The sequence below is a fragment of the Xenopus laevis genome, chromosome 2S, assembly GCF_017654675.1.
Source record: "Xenopus laevis strain J_2021 chromosome 2S, Xenopus_laevis_v10.1, whole genome shotgun sequence".
Classification (NCBI taxonomy): domain Eukaryota; kingdom Metazoa; phylum Chordata; class Amphibia; order Anura; family Pipidae; genus Xenopus; species Xenopus laevis.
The window spans coordinates 122,461,187-122,483,953 of NC_054374.1; the positions used below are offsets into that span (position 1 = coordinate 122,461,187).

Here is a 22,767-nt window from a genome sequence, read left to right on the forward strand (position 1 = left end):
CAAATTACAGAAGATTTATGCAGAACTGTAAAAATGGTATCAAGTTTTTAGACACAAGGTTTACTTAAACATACTTTATATTTGATATCCATTTTTGATATACACTTTTAAAATATTATTCACACAAGTAATTCACTGATTCAAAAGGTATTGTGTTAATTAAGAGTTATTTATGTAAAAGCAATGCTAAGTAAACAATGTGCTTACAGATCCTAAAGAAAAGCCCATCCACGTACATTATAAAAAAAACAACAACAAAAGCCTTCACAAAATAGCTTTGTTAAAAAAATTCTACTTATGCCACATTTGTAACACAAATTGGTATAATTGAATTCAATGTTAATGAATAGGTCTTACGGTGATTCTATTCATAAGTGGTTGCTTAGCAATCACCAATAATCTTGGTGGAAATATTGCATGGTTAGACATTGATCGAATGATCTGGTAAATAACAATGTTTACTTACAAGGAGAGATAACAGAAAGAAAACTAAGAAATCCATTCAAGATGCAGGCTCTGTTTTAGAAAAGTGTGACAGTTGAATCTACAATGCAGTAATGATAGACTTAACGTAAAATAAATGTTATAAAAATTGGACAGAATTATGAAAATTTTAAGTTGCAAAGGATAGATGGATAGATTTTAAATGCATCAAACTACAAACTATATGCAAACTACAAACAAGATATTTTGCACAAGAAAAAAGACAAACAATCACTATTAACGATATTAAGGAACTCTGCAATCATAATGGTGCCCATTATCATCCCACAGCCTCATTGTCCTTACTGTGAATAACTATTTGAATTGCTGATATTTTGTTCATGTTTTAAGCTTTTTATTTATTATTTTTTGTGTAAAATACTCTTTCCAACTCATTAATATCCTTCCTGTGGCCTGGCCCACCAAACTGCATTTTATACTCAAGGTGGGTTAAATGACATCACTGCAAAATTGTTTTTATAAACTGTATGTCAGTTGTCAGTAGTAAGGTACTGTTATCTCTACTGTTTCTGTGGCTTCTTGTTCATGTTACAAACCAATCCATTCATAAAACTCCCAATTTGAACCTTTTTTATAAGAACTTGGATTTAAGTGTTTGATTGGATTTTGCAATTGGAGATATTTTCAGAAAGAATTAAAAGGAGGAATATGACACTGGCTCTTTAATCGGTTAAAACCAGAGTTGATCAAAAGCAAACTTTTTTAAAGTTGTATTTCCTCTTAGAAACCAATGTGTTACAGAACTATACAGGGTTTCAGATTTGTGCAAACTTTACTAAAATGAATTTAAAAGTGTTATAATGCTATTAGTCGTATTGCCTGTACTACTTTATCTTGTAAGCTAAAAAACAGTTTCAAAGACTGTTTTTTTTAACAGTGAATGTAAAATTAGAATAACTTTTGAATAAAATGTAATCTTGTTTCAAAGTATTAAAACTCCAAAGAGATTAGTTTTATAAAGTTGCATAAGTACATAAAGTAATGGTTTGTGGTGGTTTGTGTTGTGAATGTGGGAGGAATAAGTAGAGTAAAGATAACAAAATATAGGAAAACCTTAGAAAATAGAATTAAATGGATACACTGTACCAACTTCAGAGAATTCATGCATGATATTTTGAGAGACTGTCCTAGCAGATGAATTAGAGCTCACTCAAATAACCGATTCCAGTACAAACAAAATCGAACAAAATAACTGCCTTTTGCACAAATCCTGCATGTAGAGAGACATGATGCCTGGTGCTTTTAATAGAATGAGTCCCAATACATTTTCTAGGCAAAAGGAGTCCGTCCCCCTGTAAGATATATTGCATCTGATAAACGTGATTATTTCAGAAACGGCACCGAATTTTCAATTGATTGTATTTAGAAAGTTTCTTATTTCAGTATGCTGAAGCTTATATTAAATTTTCACAATAGTCCCCCTTTAAGTTTAAAGTATTGAGAAACATATTTCATGAAAGCTTCCCTTTTAACATGCATAGTTCAGTTAATGTAAGTACAATTATGGGAGCTGTTATACGGAAACCTGTTATGCAGAAAGTTCAGAATAACAGAAAGGCCATCTTTAGACTGTATTTTATCCAAATTTTTAAAAATTATTTCCTTTTATCTGTGTATTAATAAAACAAAACCTTGTACTAGATCCAAACTAAGACATAATTAATCCTTATTGGAATTTAACCCATCCCATTGGGTTCACTTAATGTTTACATAATTTTCTAGTAGACTTATCAAGAAAAACCCTGGCCCGAGCATTCTGGATAACAGATCCCATACCTGTATGGGCACGTGGCTGACTAAGTAAACATCTTGAAGGCAAACGAGGTCCAGTACCCAATAGTACCCAATGGTTCACCTTAGGGTACTAAAGTAGAATAATTGTATGGTTTCCAAACTCATTTATTTGATTGTTTGATATCAAATAAATTAGTGGTGAATTACTAATGTGCCATTATGCAAAAAGTGATCCAATTGTTAGCTTTATAACTAAGCCTGTTAATCTGTGGTATGAAATATTTACAGAGGATGGTAAGGGATATGTTTTTGCCAGAATCATTCGAACACTGCAAAAATGCAAGTTTATGCCTAAAGGGAATAAAACAAATACTAGTTTTTGTCAGGAGTGCTCCATCACTAAATTAAACTGTTTTGGCACAACCAAAACAGGGGTCAGATGAATTCAACCAAATATCAACAAATTCTTCAGCATAATGTTCAAGCATCCGTCACAAAGTTGAAGTTACGTAGGGGTTGGATATTCCAACAATGACACTAAACACACTTCGAAATCTATAAAGGCATTTATGCAGAGGGAGAAGTACTATATTCTGCAATGGCCATCACAGTCCCCCCCCAAATTGAATATCATCAAAAATCTATGGGATGATTTGAATCAAGCTGCCCATGCAGGCCCGGATTTGTGGAAAGGCCACCTAGGCCCGGGCCTAGGGCGGCAGGATTTTAGGGGGGCGGCATGCTGCCCAACCACACCCACATTGGTTCAAAAACACTGGGGATGAGCTGGAGAGACAATCTCCATGAAAATTTGCACGAATAAAGGGGAGGGGACAGGGGCGACAAACGGCAGTGGGACTAGGGGCGTCCGCTATGTAAATCCAGCCCTGTGCCCATGCTCAGCAGCCATCAAATTTAACTGAACTGGAGACATTTTGTATGGACAAATGGTCAAAAATACCATCATCCAGAATCCAGACACTCATCAAAGGCTATAGGAGGCATCTAGAGGCTGTTACATTTGCAAAAGGAGGCTGAACTAAGTATTGATGTAATTTCGCTGTTGGGGTGCCCAAATGCATGCACCTATATAATTTTGTCATGATACAGATTGCATATTTTCTGTTAATCCAATAAACTTTATGTCTCTGCTGAAATACTACTTTTTTTCCATACGACATCTTATATATTAAAAGGAAGTTGCTACTTTGAAAGCTCAGCCAGAGGGATTTCCAATTTTTTTCATATGACTGTAGATCTTTTAATTAAACTGGTAAAGAGAATGGACCAAAAGGGGAGCTTATTTCACAAACAAAATAGGACAAGCTTTCAAACTTGAGGGACACATATTACACCAGGCTTCCTTAAAGGAAAACTATACCCCCCAAACAATGTAGGTCTCAATAATAATAAATTGCTGAACACAGCTCATATGTAAAACTCTGTTGCATGTAAATAAATCTTTTTATAATAATATACTTTATTAGTAGTATGTGCCATTGGGTAATCAGAAATAGAAAATTGCTATTTTAAAAAATAAGGGTCGTCCCCTGTTATTCTAGGATTTACAGTGCATACAAACAAACCAAACAAAGCATACATTTTAGGTCACATGAGCCAATTAACAGACAGTTCTATTGTTTGCTTCCACACTTCCTGTTACAGTTAGAGCTGGAGTATTTCTGGTCAGGTGATCTCTGAGGCAGCACAGAGATCATCACAAAATTCAAGACAAGAGATATAAAAGGGCAATATTTACTAAAATATATATACCTGTATATATAAGAGCTCAATACCGGCACCACCTTTCCTTAATAGCACAGGCCGGGTGTTAACAAAAAAATTGTACAAAATATGGAGGATGGAAGCATTCACGGCAGTGATGATAATGGTGGCAAAAACAATGCTTTAATGCATTATAACAAGCTTAGACATTGACGTGTTTCAGTCCACCTAGAACCGTCATCAGGATGTATGCATGTGTATAAATATATATATATATATATATATCTATATATATATATATATATATATATATATATATATATTTATTTTTTGTCTGTTTTCTACTCACATGTATGTACATAGCTACTGTATGAATGGCTACTTGTAGCTTGTTTTTTTCCCAACAATAACAAAGTTATAAATCATGTGATTCTTCAGTAAAATGGGCAAAAGCTGTTTAACTGTAAATGATGACCTGATTAAAGCATTACAGTACTGAACCACTGTATATTTATTCAGCAATCAACTTTTAAATAAATATGCCTTTCATGAGAACTTGATGAGAGGACAGTGCTAGTAAGCCATGATAGAATGAATAGTGTCTGAATATGTGTATGATAAAAGTCTGCAAATATACAAAGTAAATACTCGGAGAAGCGTACACCAGCTTAACTACTGATGTCTTCTACACATGATCAGATAATAAGCTTGCCTACTATCTAGTAATACCCAGCCATCATTTACAGAGTGCAAAAAAGTGGACTGTCATGGGAAAAGGGTATAGGTAGCAGCTACTCTAAACATTTTCCTTTAAGCAGAGGATATATGGCTACCTACATATGGAACATATTTAAAGACTTCAGTGCATCAGTGTTTTTGTTATGTCTTTTCAGGGGATTTTCAGTCTAGGTGCCACACTACCCACCCCTTTACTTACTTGGTTAATTTCAGAGAGGGTTAAGGGGAGAGCTGCAATTCTGATTTCAGAAATTGAATTTGGGTTTTTATAGTTACCAGGAGAAACCTTATCAGTATCTTATCACCACCGAAAATTTGTCAAGTAGAATATTTACATTTGTTAAATAAGTAAATAAAAAAGTATGTTTTGATTTCCTTGCATTACAAACAAGAAGCCTGCACCTGTCTCTATACAATGAATCAAGAGTTGACTAAATGTCAAACAATATGCATTTATGCAATATAGCTGCCATACTAATAATTTAAACATGGTGTTGCTTTAGAACATAATTATTTGTGAAAATCATTTCTTTGCAGACAAGGGAAAAAATATAAAAGGCTTTTTGGCTAGCTAAGTTTAAATGTTAGATGGTTATCATGTCACTGCTAAAAGGAAACTCTGACGACATTGATCCGCACAAAAGCCTAATGAACATTGTCTGCTCCGTATACACGTACTGTATATCCTAAAGTTACATCAAGAAATCCAAAGTTTTTCAATATGCAGTACATACTGTACCTAATTCTGTATCAACCAATCTATCTTTAGTTTAAGTATTGAAGGAAGAAAGAATCAGAAATGTCTTTTAAAACATCACATCTTTACTGCAGGTGTCTCCTTTACTAAATCTTGCAGAATGATGTATTTTAATATCATCATTATACTTTTTCATTCAATAACACTTTTATAGTCAAGCACTCTCTGAAGCCCTTACCAGATATAGCAGCCCTAAGCAGACAAATGTATGTCGCTTGATCACCTATCTCATAACTTGATCACATATCTCATAAGTGACTCAGAAATGTACCCTTCTCTCATTCCAGATGGCACCAAAATTCTTATTTAGCCTCTGATATTTTGCAGTGAAAACTTTTAATACTTTAAGAAAATCAAACACTGTCTTCAGATATTACAGAACTTAAATGTGGGAATCATTTTTGAAGTTTTGCACTGCTACATCTGTGATAAAGAAGTGCTGTCCCTGACATTTTCTCTCCAAATTGTGGCTGATAAAATATTACATTACTTCCTGCACTAGTTGCATTCAAGCTGATGACCCCAACCTATAAAGCTCACCTGAACTTCACGTTTCTCTTATTGTCAAATGCTTCATTTTAACACGTAGCTCAGTGATACCCAGTTCATGAAAATCATTGTATTGCAGTCTAAAACTATCTCTGAAAATAATTTTTCTACTGCTTTTGTGTAAAATTAAAAAAGCTGTGAAATCTGAAATACTGCCCATCCAAAACAAGATCCTGGTTCTAAAATCCTAAAACATTCTGATTGTAGTCTGATTGTAGTCTGAAGGATAGCTGACCATTGAACATTTACAGGAAGAATGAAAGCAATGTAAAATGCTGCCTTAAAGGACAAGGAAAGTCTAAAATAGAATAAGGCTAGAAATGCTGTATTTTGTATACTAAACATAAGCATGAACTTACTGCACCACAAAGCCTAATCAAACAAATGATTTATGCATTCAAAGTTGGCCACAGGGGGCTGTCATCTTGTAACTTTGATAAACATCTTGGCCTGACCCTGACCCTGCACATGCTCAGTGTGGTCTGGGCTGCTTAGGGATCGTCATAAACAAAGCTGCTTGAGTTCTGAATGGCTGGTAAGTAAGGCGGGAGCTCCCCCTGCTGTTCATAAGTATGATTGTTTCCCTGCTCAGAAGTTAGGGACCATCTGACAATTCCTATCCACAGCAGTAAATGAAGGGAGAATTTCACTGCATACATCCAGTTTTCTTATAAAAATGGTACACATTTTTTAATTGAAGTATATTGGAGATAGGTTTCTTTTTCATTAAAGAATGTAAAAATGGGATTTTATTTTTTTGCCTTTCCTTGTCCTTTAATCTGTCCAGACCTCTGTCTTCTCCACTAGACAAGAGTTGCAGCTCCAGGTAAAATAACCAATGTCAGAAGCCCACCACATGCTGGCATATATTTTATAACAACATTTGGCACATTTAAACAATTGCTCAGATATCTGGAGAAAACACAGTATTTAGCCAAAAATGCAGATTATTCTGACAAAAAGAATGTCATATTGGATGCAAATGAAAATGTTCCAACATTTTAATATTGACACAATTTCCCTGAACCCCCATACAAGGGGTTGACTTTGATATTGTCTCTCTTTAGAAATGATTTCATAAAACAAGCTAAGAAAAAACTATGATAGTATGTAATGATAAATATGTGAAACTATAACAAATTGACTTGAAAATGTGCAGAATTTCCAACAAAAAAATTAACTTTTTGGAACCATAACAAGTTCCAACTATGGGGCAAATTTACTAACCTCTGAAAATTCGCCAGCGACGGCTTCACTCACAGTGCAACACTTCCCCAGGCATAGATTCGCCAGGACAACTCTAATTCACTAAAATCCAAAGTTGCGTCCTGGGCGCCGAACGCTGGCAAAGATTGCACTAGCATTACTGCGCCAAGCAAAGCGAAGTTGTGCTAGCGTTGCCTAACTTGCATATGGTGGGAAGTTAAAGTACAATGGACGTTTATGTTGCAGCAAATACATTACACGACACAAGCCCAGGAAACAATAATAAAAGAATAATTAAAAAACAAAAACAAATAAAAACAAAAAACTCAAGACCCCAAGAGTGATTAAAGTGCTGTATTCTTTCATCAGTATAATCATATGTATTAGTATTAATTGACAAATTAAGTGCTCAAAATCTTTTATATTTAAATAACACAAACTTGAATCACACATTTATTTGAAGAAAATGAAAATATATAAGATCAAATATTAATCTGCTAATAAGAAACCATCAACACACAATGCCATTATCAGGCTCACAACAAAACCATATAGACTGAAAACTATCAATGTTCAAGAAAATCATTATTGTCATATTTTTATGTATTTATTTATATACCTGTAGTATCAAAAATGTATCAAAATCTTGTTACACTGTCTGGAAACTGAAATACATACATGGAACCACATATTCTGCAATAACGATAATCCTATTTTCACCTCTTCATGTAAGTTATGGATACCACCAAATAATAATAACAAAATATATATATATATATATATATATATATATATATATATATATATATATATATATATATATATATATATATATATATATATATATATATATAATATATATATATATATATATATTCATTTATTTATATATTCAAAATAAATAATGAAATTTGACATGCATGAATTTTTACATGTCTGTACATGGATTTGCAGGTTACAAATGTAGACTCGCAAGTGCATTTGTATTTTGTTGGCAACAGTGTAGTTGCAAATTGCATCAAATCCCAAGTGGCAATGATCACATGCCAGTTATTATGTTTGATCACATTTCATTAGATACATGTCAGCTGTGTCTGCTTCTGCAACATGCAAAGGCATCCCTGGAAATAACATCTTCTTAAAGGAAAACTATACCCCCAAAATGAATACTTAAGCAACAGATAGTTTATATCAAATTGAATGACATATTAAAGAATCTTACCAAACTGGAATATATATTTACATAAATATTGCCCTTTTACATCTCTTGCCTTGAACCACCATTTCGTGACTCTACCTGTGCTGCCTCAGAGATCACCTGACCAGAAATACTACAACACTAAGGGGCCGATTCATCAAGGGTCGAATATCGAGGGTTAATTAACCCTCGATATTCGACTGGGAATTAAAATCCTTCAACTTCGAATATCGAAGTCGAAGGATTTAGCGCAAATTCTGCGATCGTACGATCGAAGGATAATTCCTTCGATCGAACACTTAAATCCTTCGAAGGATTTAAATCCAACGATCGAAGGAATATCCTTCGATCAAAAAAACTTAGGCAAGCCTATGGGGACCTTCCCCATAGGCTAACATTGACTTCGGTAGCTTTTAGCTGCCGAACTAGGGGGTCGAAGTTTTTTTTAAAGAGACAGTACTTCGACTATCGAATGGTCGAATAGTCGAACGATTTTTACTACGAATCCTTCGATTCAAAGTCGTAGTCGAAGGTCGAAGTAGCCCATTCGATGGTCGAAGTAGCCCAAAAAACACTTCGAAATTCGAAGTTTTTTTACTTCGAATCCTTCACTCGAGCTTGATGAATCGGCCCCTAACTGTAACAGGAAGAAGTGAGGAAGCGAAAGGCAGAACTCTGTCTGTTAATTGGCTCATGTGACCTTACATGTGGTTTGTATGTGTGCACAGTGAATCTTACGATCTCAGGGGGCGGCACTTATTTTTTAAAATGGAAATTTTCTATTTATGATTACCCAATGGCACATACTACTAAAAAAGTATATTATGATAATGGTTCATTTACATGAAGCAGGGTTTTACACATGAGCTGTTTTACTCAGTATCTTTTAATAGAGACCTACATTGTTTGGGGCGTATAGTTTTCCTTTAAGGCAGGTTCTAATTCCAGGGAAGCCTTGTATCGGTGCATCCTGTACTTGAGGGGGCTTACTGAGACTGAGGTTATATTTCTGCTTTCTTGTCATTCAGGTCTACTTTGTGCAACCATAGTAGCTCTGATTAGAAAAGTTCCTCAAGTTTTTGTCATATTTTGTAAAAGTGACAATATAAGACAAGATGCACGGTAGATTATAAATGTAGAACACCAGGATGCAGAGACCATGAATTTTAGATATACAGTATAAGCAAAAAATTACTTTGACAAATGATACCATTGGTTGTCCTAAACGTATAGGAGAAGATCTCTTGAATGGAAAGGTCAGGACCATTCTGAATTTGTTTGGCCTTTTGGTTACTGTAGTGTAGAATGTAATTGTACAGATACAGTAGGCAAACAATCACCTTCTCAGATTATTTTGAGTCCATCCTTTAGCTATAAATTAATTGTTCTAAAAAAACCTTTTTATGAAGTGAATTTGGATAGGGGTATTTTACAAAACATTAACATTATTACCAATTTGGCAAAATCTGGTGAAACGAATTAAAATGGTACAGTACAAAAACTGCACACAAAATACATACACATCGATTTTGTATCCTAATGACAGCTCACCTTAAAATAATTTGTAAATCCTAAATGTAAATTAAAGTAACACGAAGGACAATGCCGAAGTATACCGAAGTGACACTGCCTAGGTACTTTTAATATTAAAACAGCTTTTTTTTAAAATAACATGTTACAATAGCAGAATAAAAGAGCATTTATATTTAAAGTACTTAAGGCTATAGCATGACTGAACGTCCACCAATTAAATGCCATGGTAAGATTTGGATGCAGACAGGAAATGGTTCAGCAACACAATTGGCTGTTCTGTTATATTATTATTGTCCAGCCCTTCCACACTATATAGTACATAATAATGTCCTTTCAGAAAAGACAGCTGTTACTGGGAAAATTCTTTCAACAACCTTCCTGGCCAAGAACTTGGATGAAATGTTCTGGTTTCGCTGGGGTTGTTTGTTAACTTTAAATATTAGAACTTAAGTGCCCATTTGCTGAAATTGCAGACAATATAGCCTCAAATGCAGGTGGATGTCTAGTGTTAAGGTAATAAAGATAAAAATTTCATCAACACTGCAAACATTTAAAATTCAAAATTACATGCTTTATATCAGCACTGTTCTGAGAAAAACATTTTCAAATGTAAATGAATACACAATGTACTGATAGAATTCAAAATACTAGCATTGCATACACTGATTTTAGCAGCAGGAGAGATGAAAGCTTCCTTGCAATCCACCCAGTACTTTCTAATCCACATCTAATCAGGAAATGTTACAGAAGAAAGTTACAAGTGGCAAAGAAAATTGCTTCCAAGTGGCACTAAAAACAGCGCATGCTATTTCAGGCTTAGCCTTACTACAGTACATTGTTTGAAAATACTTTCCTTCAGCATAGTATCCATTCATATTTGAATTTTGAAGTATCCCTCCAACATGCAACTATGTAAAATGTATGCATATGTTATCTTTCAAAGAAACATAGGAATACAGTATATATGCAATAGTGGTCAGCTCATCAATATCAAAGGTTATGTACCCCCTTAAACACAACATTAAAGTGAAACCCGGGACAGTGCATGCTGTCAGAAGGGTACATGACAGGGGCGGGACAAAGCTGCCTGGCAGGGGATAAGTAGTGGGTTTAGTGACGTAGTTGGGGGTGGAGTTTTAAGGGGATTTATAGCACTAACCGTTAAGGAGGGCATCCATTTTGGTAAGAAAAAAGGAGTCCCACCCTCCCTCCCTTGTATTAACCCTTTGTGCTAGTTGTCACAATTGTGGCCTGGGTTAGTGGGGCACAGGTTAAGTTGACGTGGAATGGCGAGTATTGGGCTGACTTACTAAAATGTCATGAGAGGGAATAGTCCATTGTTACAGCCGGGTGACGGGTCCCTGGCAATGAGAGTTAATTGAGAAGCTGGAGTTTTTACCAAGTCCCAAGTTGGCTAATGGAACTTGGTTGGTGGTGTTCCTCTCTAAGAGCCTTGGTCTCTGGGAGGGTTGTTGTATTGGTGGTAGCATGCAATCCAGCGTTCCCATCATGCTAGAAGGCACAAGCGGCTGGTGGCTAGTACGATTGCATGCACCTAATTGGGTCCATTGCCAGGGGCCTTGCAGAGGATTATAAGTAAATGGTGCATCACTGTTCATATTTGTATGTTTACAATGTTGTTAATATAAATTGTTATTGATATATGTGTTATCTATTGTTAAATTATGTTTGGTGCAATAAAGCTGTGGCCAAAAATATTCAAACAAAATAAATGGATGGTAAGTGAGTTGGTTATTTCTAGGCCAGTTGGTGGAAAGCGGCAGTTATTTGTCTTTGCCCATATCATGCCTATACTGATATGCTCAGTTTTACATAATAAACTTTTTACTTTATAGTGACTAAATTCTGGGGACACCAGCTTCTGCTTCAATAATTGTTATAAGTTGAGGGAAGTCCAAAATGTTTTAATGCCTTTTTTCAGAATTTGACTATCTTATTTTAGGCATATGACAGTGGTGCTTTGAAATATAAAGCTTAAAATAATCTTGTAGTAGGCATTTTAAACCTAATCATTACAATGTACATTAAACATTTTCACTGATTTAAAGGATTCGGGGCAGAGAATACAAACAGCCAGAATGACACCGCAATTAGCAGAAAATACTTTTACAAATAACTTTAAAACCATTGACAATGTGCAATTAATGTATATGTAAAAGTTGGTTAGAATTGCATATTCTTTCATTATGTAATAGAAAAACTGTTTTTAGGTGGAGAACTATCCAATACCATAACTTAAGGGCAACTACTGCAAACATTATAGTATACACATTAATAAATACTACACATTTGAAAACAGTATTTATGGTTTATTGTTTTGGTTATTGGCCCACAAGAAGTCTTCTATGGCTGTGGTGATCCAAATGACTGCAACCACTGACTCACAAGTCCAAAGTGACATGACAGAGAGTACTGTGCAAGAATGCTGATGCCTTCTCTTGTCTTATACTTCCTGTGTGCCATAGGCTAAAAGATTACCATCAACTATAAAAGGAAACATTTGGCAATAATTATTTTGATCTGGTTTTCCAGACAGAAATCAACATGTGTGGTGTATCATTACCCTTAAATAGTGATGGGCGAATTTGCGTCGTTTCGCTTCGCCGAAAAATTTGCGAATTTCGCGCGAAATTCGCGAAACGGCTGTTTTTTACGCCGGCGCCCATTTTTGACGCCAGCGTCCGTTTTTTTCGGAAAATTTTTTTTGACGCCGGCGAATTTTTTCCGCGAATTTTCGCAGGCGTTTCGCAAATTTATTCGCCTGACGCGAATTCGCGCCTGGCGAATAAATTCGCCCATCACTACCCTTAAAGGCAGATTTAGCATAAATTGGTAAAACTTACAATTTTGACACAAACAACTTGAACCCAAAAACAGTGAAAAGAGAAGAAAAGAGACAATTTGTTACTTCTTTCCACAGGTTAAAAATGTGAAAAATAAATGATGCCATCTAAAACCTGTTGAGATACTATAGACATTAATATATAGTGTATTCAAGCAAGTTGAAAATAGTTTTTTCCCTGCAATTTTGGACTTTTTTAGCAATTACATTTATAATGGCTTGAAAATGTGTGGAAAACTGCATTTTTTGGATTTTTAGACTTTAGGCCAAATCGCAATCATTAAGGGGATTATTTACCAACCAAACTCCCATCCACAATTTGACTTTATTTATCATAAAAAAACTTGAAAAATCATTTTGGAAAAAAATGTAAAATTCAAGTTTTTGCTTGAAAAAACTGAATTTTTCGGGTTTTATGTCGAAACACTCGATTTTTTGTGATATTGCTTGTAACCCATAAAGTTTTTGGATTTTTGGACGTAATTCAGAGCAGACCATGATATCATAAAACTTGAAATGGGACCTTTGCCATTGACTCTTACAGGATCTAGACAGGTTGGAGATGGAGTATTTTCAGATTCAGACTTTTAGCAGCCTCAGGGTACAATAAATCTCGAAAAAATGTGAGCTTTTTTCCCACAATTTTTTCCCCAATAATGTGATTTTTATCATCATTTTTGATATACCTGCCCCAGAATTTTTAATGTTGTATTTGCTAGTCTTAAAAGAACACAAACCCTCCACCTACCTGAGATATGGAAGTCCAAGAAGAATTATTCTCTGTTGTGTTTCTAACTGGTTCAGAAAGACTGTGACATCCTATATTTCCTTGTGAAGAAGTCAAAAGGTTGGATGTAGGCTTCAGGTACAGCACCTCAGAATGGGAAGAGCTCAGAGGCAAACTGCTTTGATAATCAAAATACATTGGAGATGTAGCAAGGGATGGACTACTCACAACATTCATGGCATTTCCCTCTTCTACTTCACTCTGTACCAACATAATGTCATTCTTGTTTATTTTTTTATTTTTTGTCTTCATGAATCGAGGTTGAATAGAATCTGCTATTCTGCCTTTGTAAGGCCTGACATCTTTATTTTCCTTCTTACACTTTATAACTATGGTCACCATGGCAGCAAACAGTATTACAGAAATAGCACTTAATGTTACAATTACAGGTAAATATATATCCCAGTCCCTCTGTTCTCCAGTTATTTGTGTTTCTCCTTCAGGGAAAGAAACTGTATTTGATTTAAGGATGATTTTTGCCACAGTTGAAAGTGATGGTTTACCATTATCTGTCACCCTGACTATTAGCTCTAATACTGGAGCAACTTCTTGCCAATAAGGATGGAGAAGCTTAATATCTCCTGTTACTGAATCAATTTCAAAGAGATGCTCTTCATTACCATGTATAATTTCATAAGTCAGTCGACCACTTTCTCCAAAATCAATATCCATTGCTCTAACAGTGCTTACAATATATCCTATTCCTATGTTCCTGGGAACAAAAATTTCAGCTGTATCATTCTGTAAGTTAGGTAAAATAATGACTGGGGCATTATTATTGACATCCAGTATTGACACTCTTACTGTAGCATTGCTTTCTAAAACTGGAGAGCCTAAGTCTTGAGCAAGCACTGTGAATTCAAAATATTTTGTCAGTTCATAGTAATAAGTCCTTAGAGCATAGATTGCACCATTGATTGGATTGACAGATACATAAGTGTAGATTGAAACACCATCAATATAGGATGGCAGGATTGAGTAAGAAACAGTGCCATTTTGCCCTAAATCTGGATCTTGTGCTAGGACCGAACCAAGATATTCTCCTGGAATGTTATTTGCAGAAACCTGCAATATATACAAAGGTTTAGAGAAATGTGGGGGGTTGTCATTAGCATCTAAGATCTTGACAATAAAAGATTTTGTAGAATTTAATGGTGGATTGCCATGGTCCCTTGCAATTATAGTAACATTATACTCATCCTGCATTTCCCGATCAAGGGGTCTATCTGTTAGAACAGTATAGAAATTGTCATAATTCTCTTCTAGCTTGAAAGGGACATTGCCCTGAACCCAGCAATGAAGTTGACCATTTTTTCCAGAATCCTTATCAGTAACCCGAACCAGTGCAATAACTGTATCAGGAGGTGAAGCCTCACTAATTTCTCCCTGGCGGACTGATACAAAGTTTATAGATGGAACATTATCATTTATATCAGTAATTTTCACAGTCACTTTGCAGTGCACAGGTATAGAGTTGGGTCCTTGATCTTGGGCCTGCACATCAATCTCAATGAGGCGGATTTCTTCATAATCTAAATTACTCTTCACTTGTATTAATCCAGTTTTAGGTTCAATTGAAAACAATTCCCAGACCCTGTCAGATGCATATCCACTAAACGAATACAAAATATCTCCATTAGAGCCTTCATCTAAATCTGTTGCATTCAGATCAATTACAACCTTGCCCAGTGGGGAATTTTCAGGGATTTCAACAGTGTAAGATTTAGCTTCAAAAACTGGGCTATTGTCATTGGAATCAATAACTTTTACATTTATTTGCAGAGTGGCTGACATTGGAGGTTTACCTCCATCCAGGGCAGCTAGGATTAGTTTGTGGTGAGATTGTTCCTCTCTGTCTAAAGATTTCTGGATAACTAACTCAGGTATTTTTGTACCATCACCACGAGATTTTATGTCCAAAGAAAACAAGTTAGTATCAGCTCGCTTCATGATATATGTCTGCAAACTGTTATCTCCTAAATCTGGATCCTGTGCTGTTGACAAAGGAAATCTAGTCCCAGGAGATGCATTTTCTGAAATCTCAAGATCAATTTGTTCAGTGGAAAAATAGGGTGAGTTATCATTTATGTCCAGGATCTCCACTTTAATCATGCATATTTCTTTATCATTAACAAAAACTTCTAGAGACAGCAAACACTTTGTATTTTTCCAGCAAATGGTATCCCGATCAATACGTTGTTTGGTGTACAACAACCCACTATTCTGATCAACATCAATTAAGTTAGGAGCAGAATTCTCCAAAACTTTAAAATAGCTCATTCTCGGCAACTCAAGTTCTGCATCTATATTGATATTGCCAATTACAATCCTTGACCCTCTCTCTTCTGAAATTGAATAATTTAACATTTTTAATGCTTGCCCCAGACCCCCAAGGGAGAAGAATATACACATAAGAAGGTACATCCCAGAGAGTGGATATATACTGTGCTACCCCACCAAAGGTTTGTAGTTTTATTTAAGATGAAGCAGAAGAGAATGCAGGAGGCAAATGTAGAAAGATAGATATGATAGTTGCATGGGATAGACTTCGGTTTTTGAAGATTTCATATTTTCCTCTCTCTTATTGTTTAAACAGATGATAATTATCTTCTCCGAAGATCAGACAGACTGCAGTCAGCATTTTAAATTCAGAGGCAGTTTGTAAACAGTATGAAATCTAGGTCCATCAGCAATATAAGTAATACAGGAGGGTGGGAGAGACTGTTGACTGTGTCCATAATTTAACTGAGAAAAAAAGCTTTTCAGCACATCCAGAGGAAGAAACAAGTGATGCTCTTTGAAAATAGTGTCTGCATTTACAAATCTAATGTAGAATGTTTGGCAGCTGTCTTCACCAGAAACTGACAGTTTTATTTTGCTTCATATTATCTCTATTTACAAGTAGAAATTCATGAATATTAAATAATGCAGGAATTTACAGAGTCTGGAAAAAATCCAAATGCGAGGAACCATCAAACTTTATCATCAGTTGAGAGGTATTACGATCACAGCTTTGATTTAGTCATTTCACACTTGGGCTTTTTTTCTGCAAGGGCAGTTGCCACATCAGCTTACAACTAATAATTGTATTCAGTTAAATTCCAGTTTTCTTTCTGAGACAAATCAACAGGCAGACCAATGGTTCTATGCACAGAATATGGAAAGGGGGGGGGGGGGGGCATTAATTCTGGCGAAGAGAGAACAGTTGCTGCTTTCTTTGCTTCATTTTGTTAAATGATCCTCTTTTATTGATGCCAAACATAGCCTTCTTAACATTTCCTCTCTATATTCTTCAGTAGGCATTTGATTGAAAAAAAACAAAACAAAGCACACCGTGTAAGCTTTGGAGAATCCAAATATAAAATGGTTGTCTGATTTAAGACTAGTTGTTGTTTTGTACAATGTCTGCATGAAATCAGTCCCTACAAAAAAGTCTTAAAGAGAGCACATTTCAAGAACTGACTACATGAGTTTGAAGATCCAAATGGCAAGCACATGTTAAATTATAAAAAATGTCACTAGATTCTATATTCTTGTCTCCTTGAGCATCACTAAATGACAGCGTTTTCAAACAAAGCCAGCATCCACTAAGTTCATATACAAGGAAAACACAGTTCACTTACTAAACATCTCCCACGTCTTCCTTTCCAGGCAATTAGTATTATGCACGCTACATCTGGATTTCAGAGCCCTGCTATTCTTCCAAATGAGATGCAAAATATGTATTTTCATTCAGTTTTGAAGATAAAAAAAGGCAGAATCAATCTTACTTACTCTTCTTGCAACAGAGATGCAGATAGAAATTACAAAACAGAGCTATCCAGACAGTCCTAGGTGTTAATTACTGCTCTTCAGCTGTTACGCATGTAAAGGCAATGATCTTGCATATAAAATAATACATCAAATTCTGTGTAGAAAAAGCAGGAAAAGATTGCCAAATCAATGGGTGTGTAGATTTCTTCCATCTGTTATGTTTTTAAAGTCCTAGACAGCGTAGTTGATTCTGCATTCTGCTGATGCCTTTGTATTTGCCTCTGCTGGTACTTCAGTGGTTCATTCACAGCATTCAGCAGCATTTGCACGATAAATTAGGTTTGTTTTAAGGGATTTCATCAAAAGCTTAGCAACATTTTGTCAGCTGCTGAAAATTCTATAGTTTTGTGGGATCTTAAATCCTCTGATCCTCCATTTGCCATACGCCAACCTTCACTCTCAGTTCTTCTCTTTGACTGACTTAATTTCTGCTCTTTCCTTGTTTCTTTCTTTTTTTTTCCTCTTCTTTTAAGAAACCCTGCTTTAAGTCCAGCATATTACTGCCACCTACTGGCATTTCCCTATATATGCAGTGCTCTCATTTTCCAAACCATATTGTATAACTTGTGTTTACTAAAATTGCACCAAGCTTAATTTGGTCATAAATATATAACTATTGGTTATCAATGGTCCATTAATGTCTTAATTACACTCTACAAGATAATTATACTGGCTGTAGGGCTTCATTCATTTGTTATCTTAATTAATGCAAACTAGTCTTTAGTGCAACAAGGCCCAGCTAATTGCATTTACAATCCAGTAGCAACATGAGATATATTTGGTACTTATGCCATTCGTTATTTAAGAATTAAACAATACAGAATATACAGTATTTTAACAACAACTTGAATATATGGCTCTTATAAAAAAAAAAGTCCACTTAGAAAAATCAACAGGCTATCAAATCAACTCTCAGTGTGACACATACATTTGTATGACAAAACACAACAAATGATAAAAAGACAATTTATAAGTTACAGTACGCAGGCTTTTTGTTTGTTTACACAGTGAGAACCTTAGTTGATATATTCACTATGCCAATATATCATTATGTATAAAATATACTCTAAGTATTACAATTATATCCTCTATATATGTTCATATAATATATTTTAGTTGGGATATCTTTCAGCTAATGTTTAGTTTAGATCAGGTATAGCTAGTCTTCAGATTTCAATCTGCCTTGCTATTTATGCTACAGTTTCAAGCAGACACCTTAGACATAAAAAGTATTTTAATGTCAGCTACTGTGCTTCTATGTATTTTAAGGCAACAATTGTTATTTGCCATTGCAACGGTAAAATACCTTCCACTATTTTCTAGTGCTATAACCACTGATATTGGGTAAAGGCTATCAAATTGTCAAGTGCACCATAACCCACTTAAGAAAGTTTGTTGGGAACTGTAGTTCAGAACTCGTGAAAGTCACAGATTACAGATACCAGTCTACCTACTTTTTTATCAAAAATAACTACACTTGTGCCTAGAGCATCTGATTAGTTCAATTTTAATTGAGTAGTAATTGTGTAACCTCTTTCAACATTGAACAACATGTATTATAAAGTCTGATAAATATCCTGCAGATTTGTTAGGAATTGAAACCCTGCAGACATCTCTAATGGAGAAATATTTATATTATTGTAAGCATATTTTGTTTCATGGTATGTGTTTTAAGATGGTGGTTTAGCAGATCAAAAAACTAATTTCCATTTGAAGTACAATGTACCATAACAAAATCTGGCTTTCTTACCATGCTAATTGGTACAATAATCAATGTAAAATGCAGATAACCAATATGTAGCTTTCTAGTTATCAAGGTTAATCAACAGCTAGAGAGCAACCCTTGAATTAAAATATAATCCTGTTTAAGGCTTATTAGATATAAAATATTGCTGGAAAGGATTGTGCCTTACTGAATTAAAACATGATTTATACCAATGGCCTTTGTAAAAAGAAAAAACTTTGTTTGAAAAAAACAAAACGGCATTTGACTGACATGTTGATGCCCAGTAAATAATATTTGTCAGTTACACAGCTTGAGCATTTAGCTTGGGCATGTTGCTGTTTAACTAGAGCCCAGAGGTTAAACTGGAACATGGAACACTGAGCACTAGATAACAAACTTCCACACTTGACGTCTTTAAAATCCATTATTACATACATAAGGCAAAAATGAGATAGTAATGCCATCTATTATACACAGAGCTGTTATAAACTGCTAAAAAGGTTCTTAACAATTTCTGCTAGACAATTAAATGGCAAATGATAATGTCATTTTTGTGCCCTGAAAGCTTTTGTAGCAAGACTCTCTCTGTTTCTTTTAACAAGAGGTCTTTAATGTTGACTGCAGCAAAGCAATTTCCAGCTTATCAGTGCAATTTATAAAATCAAAATGGCTTATGCTGTTTCAAAAAGTGCTGTGCTGTGTTGTGTTGTGTAAACCCCCCCCCCCAAAACAAAAAATCCAATTATGGAATAGTGCACAAAGCAAAACACAAAAAAGAAAGTTTTATAAATCTGGTGACATCTGTCAAACTAGAATAGTGTTATTATCCTAGTATAGATATACTTTTAGATAAACAATTACTTTTCTAACTTTTCTCTATATAGTGCATAAGTCAATTATTGGCAGTAAAGAAGTTATAAAAACAAGCAAGCAATTCCAAAAAATATTGTTAAATATTTAAATGTAGATAGAGTCATATGTTATGACAAAACAATATATAAAGATAAACAGTATAAATGATACTCATGACTTCCTTAAGTAGGGATGAACAGTTGGATGCAATGCAACTGGTGCCCCAGTCATAAAGAATCAAGGCAGATTCTGGTTTTAACTGGCACATATAACTTTTTATGCATTTTTTGCGTGAGAAATCATAATAATTTAGATTAACTGATCTGTTTCACACTATTCAAGCAATTTGATTGATGTTACATTTCAAGAAACAAAACTGGTTAGAATAAAATTCTATAAAAACTCAGGTTACTTTTGTAAGAACAATATAAATGTCACCACTGTAAGATACATGTAAACTGTGTTCTACTATTTATCAAAGGATTAATGTTATTATCACAAAAGAAGAAGTGGTTCACTGTATATACAGTATCTGGTGAACTACCATATATATTAGTGTTTAATGGATGAGGCAAAGAGAATATGCAACAAGGAAATTTATGCTCATTTATTTATTTATGGTCTACATATATATCCTCCACCTTGTTTAATGCAGTGGCAGCTCTCAAAAGGGCCACATTAGAGAAATACATTTGTATGTGTTGAGCCTTATGTGCTTGGATACTTTAAGACATTATCCAGACTCTTCCATAATTGTATTCCACAACACAAAGGGAAGCACTTGTGTTTCCATCCTTGAAAGACCTATATTTTTAAGGCTTAAGGCATATTTTAAGGAAATAAAGTAACACTGAGACCATAAAGCCCCTCCCAAACCTCCATTCCAAATATACCTAGCATGTATACAGAAATCTGTCTCCATCTCTGATAACAGAACATGGGGGGGAAGGAGGCAAACATTATGTTATAGGTTTGCTCATCAAGTTGCAGTGGTTATATAATAGTATAAGACCAGTTACACTAAAATTATTTGATCTGAATTTTTTTTTTATGTACATGTAAAATATTTAATTACAAAATCCTACTTTTTATTCCATCTATGCTGTTATTTTTTATTTGTTGTCTAAACACCCCTCCTAGTCTACTATGTTCAGTGGAATCTAAACCAATTCATATTTTTTATGTGTCCCAAAAATAGCAGACAATGGTATGAATGTATTTTTACAATACAGTTATAGCATAAACTGGGGGATAAATATTGCAATAAATAGAAACAAATATGCACAATAGAAGTTTTGAAGTCTGCAAAGTGATATGTAAATGCAATTTGTAAACTGATTTGTTTATTGTAAAAACAGATTATATATATTTTTATAGTAACACATACTACAAAAAAATAGTAGGAAGCATATACTTAGATATACATTGTCAATGTATCAGGCAGTTAGGACACCTGACAATAATGCTACTAACAAATTGGTAAAAAGAATATTTTATAGCTGCAGATAAGCTGGGGCTGCAGGTTTGGAATTCCTGTATTTGGAAATGCAATTCTGCTGTGCTGATTTTGGAGACCAAAATCTAAAACTGCACCAACCTTAAACCAAAGATGATTATTTTCAAAATTGCCCATAGTGCACATCAAGAATGTGCACAAAGTCGGACACACACCTATTGATGAGTTTTATACAATGAAAATGGCAAAATATATCACAATACAAATGAAGTAATTTAAAAAAGGTGGCATGTAAGGACTGTAAAGAATTGGCTGCCCTAGAATGTACAGGCTGTTCCAATGTATGAGTAAGAGTAATGATGCTCTGGTTGATAATCAAGGAGCATGTATATTGACACAAAACGCTGACCTGTTAACTGTCCATTTGCATTCAAATCTGAAGTGCTTGCAAAACAGGTATAGCAAACACAGTTCTAGATTAATACACTGAATTATAATGTTTATACATACAAGGAAGTACATCATGAGGGTAATGCATCAACATCAGTCCAGCCATAACTCTCAGGATAAGGATCAATAACACCAATAAGTCACAAATCCCATTTCTAGGATTAAATTAATAACTGACAAGAAACTCATGAATATACACAGTCTTTCCTGTAAAAAACGTGATTTTGTTTGCACCAAAATCTATATTTGGTGTATACATCTCTGGCTTCTGCAATATAAGTAACATGTCATAGATTTTTAACACACTTCTGCTCTAATGAAGTGCAATCTACATTCATAGCATTTTGCCATGGCAGTTTAGAATGTAGATACATAACATCCAAAGCAATATTTTATTTTAATGAATATGGCTAAATTTGATTTGCCTTCATATTTGTACAAAGGGTTAGAGGATAATGAGTGCATTTAACAAGCTACAGTATGTGGCAAAGAGATATTCATTGCATGGCTATTCTCCTTGATACTTATATAATAAAGCCCACAAGACATTTGAAAAAAAAAAATATATATATATAAATTATTAATAAAGACATATTCTAATAACAGTACACTTGAGATCCTGCTGCATAGCTAGAAATGTGGCATATTGCATATAACTTAAGGGAACTGGATGTCCTAAAAGCTTGTAAATAGATTTGAGGAGGGGTGGAAGGACCTTGGCACAGAGACTGTGAAAATTTGATTGACTTCTACATGTAAAAGTGTCTGAATGCTGGAGAGCCATGTTCTAGCAAACATATGTATCCTAAAACCAGACAAATTACAAATGTCTGCATAGCCACCCATATACACCACATAATGGCTCAGTAATTAAAA

General features: G+C 34.6%; 1 protein-coding gene across 4 annotated transcripts in view; it reads right to left on the bottom strand.

Annotated features, from left to right (window-relative positions):
* pcdh17.S (protocadherin 17 S homeolog) overlaps positions 1-22,767 on the bottom strand; it is a 92,098-nt gene that overhangs the window by 63,962 nt on the left and 5,369 nt on the right. For 2 of the 4 annotated variants that reach the window (XM_041584344.1, XM_041584343.1), the window contains exon 1: positions 13,556-17,360. The exons of the other annotated variants lie outside the window; for them this stretch is intronic. In XM_041584344.1, coding sequence (XP_041440278.1) covers positions 13,556-16,018 — 2,463 coding nt within the window. In that variant the 5' untranslated portion in view covers positions 16,019-17,360. Of the gene's footprint in view, positions 1-13,555; positions 17,361-22,767 lie in introns of those variants that run through there. 4 annotated transcript variants of the gene reach the window in all.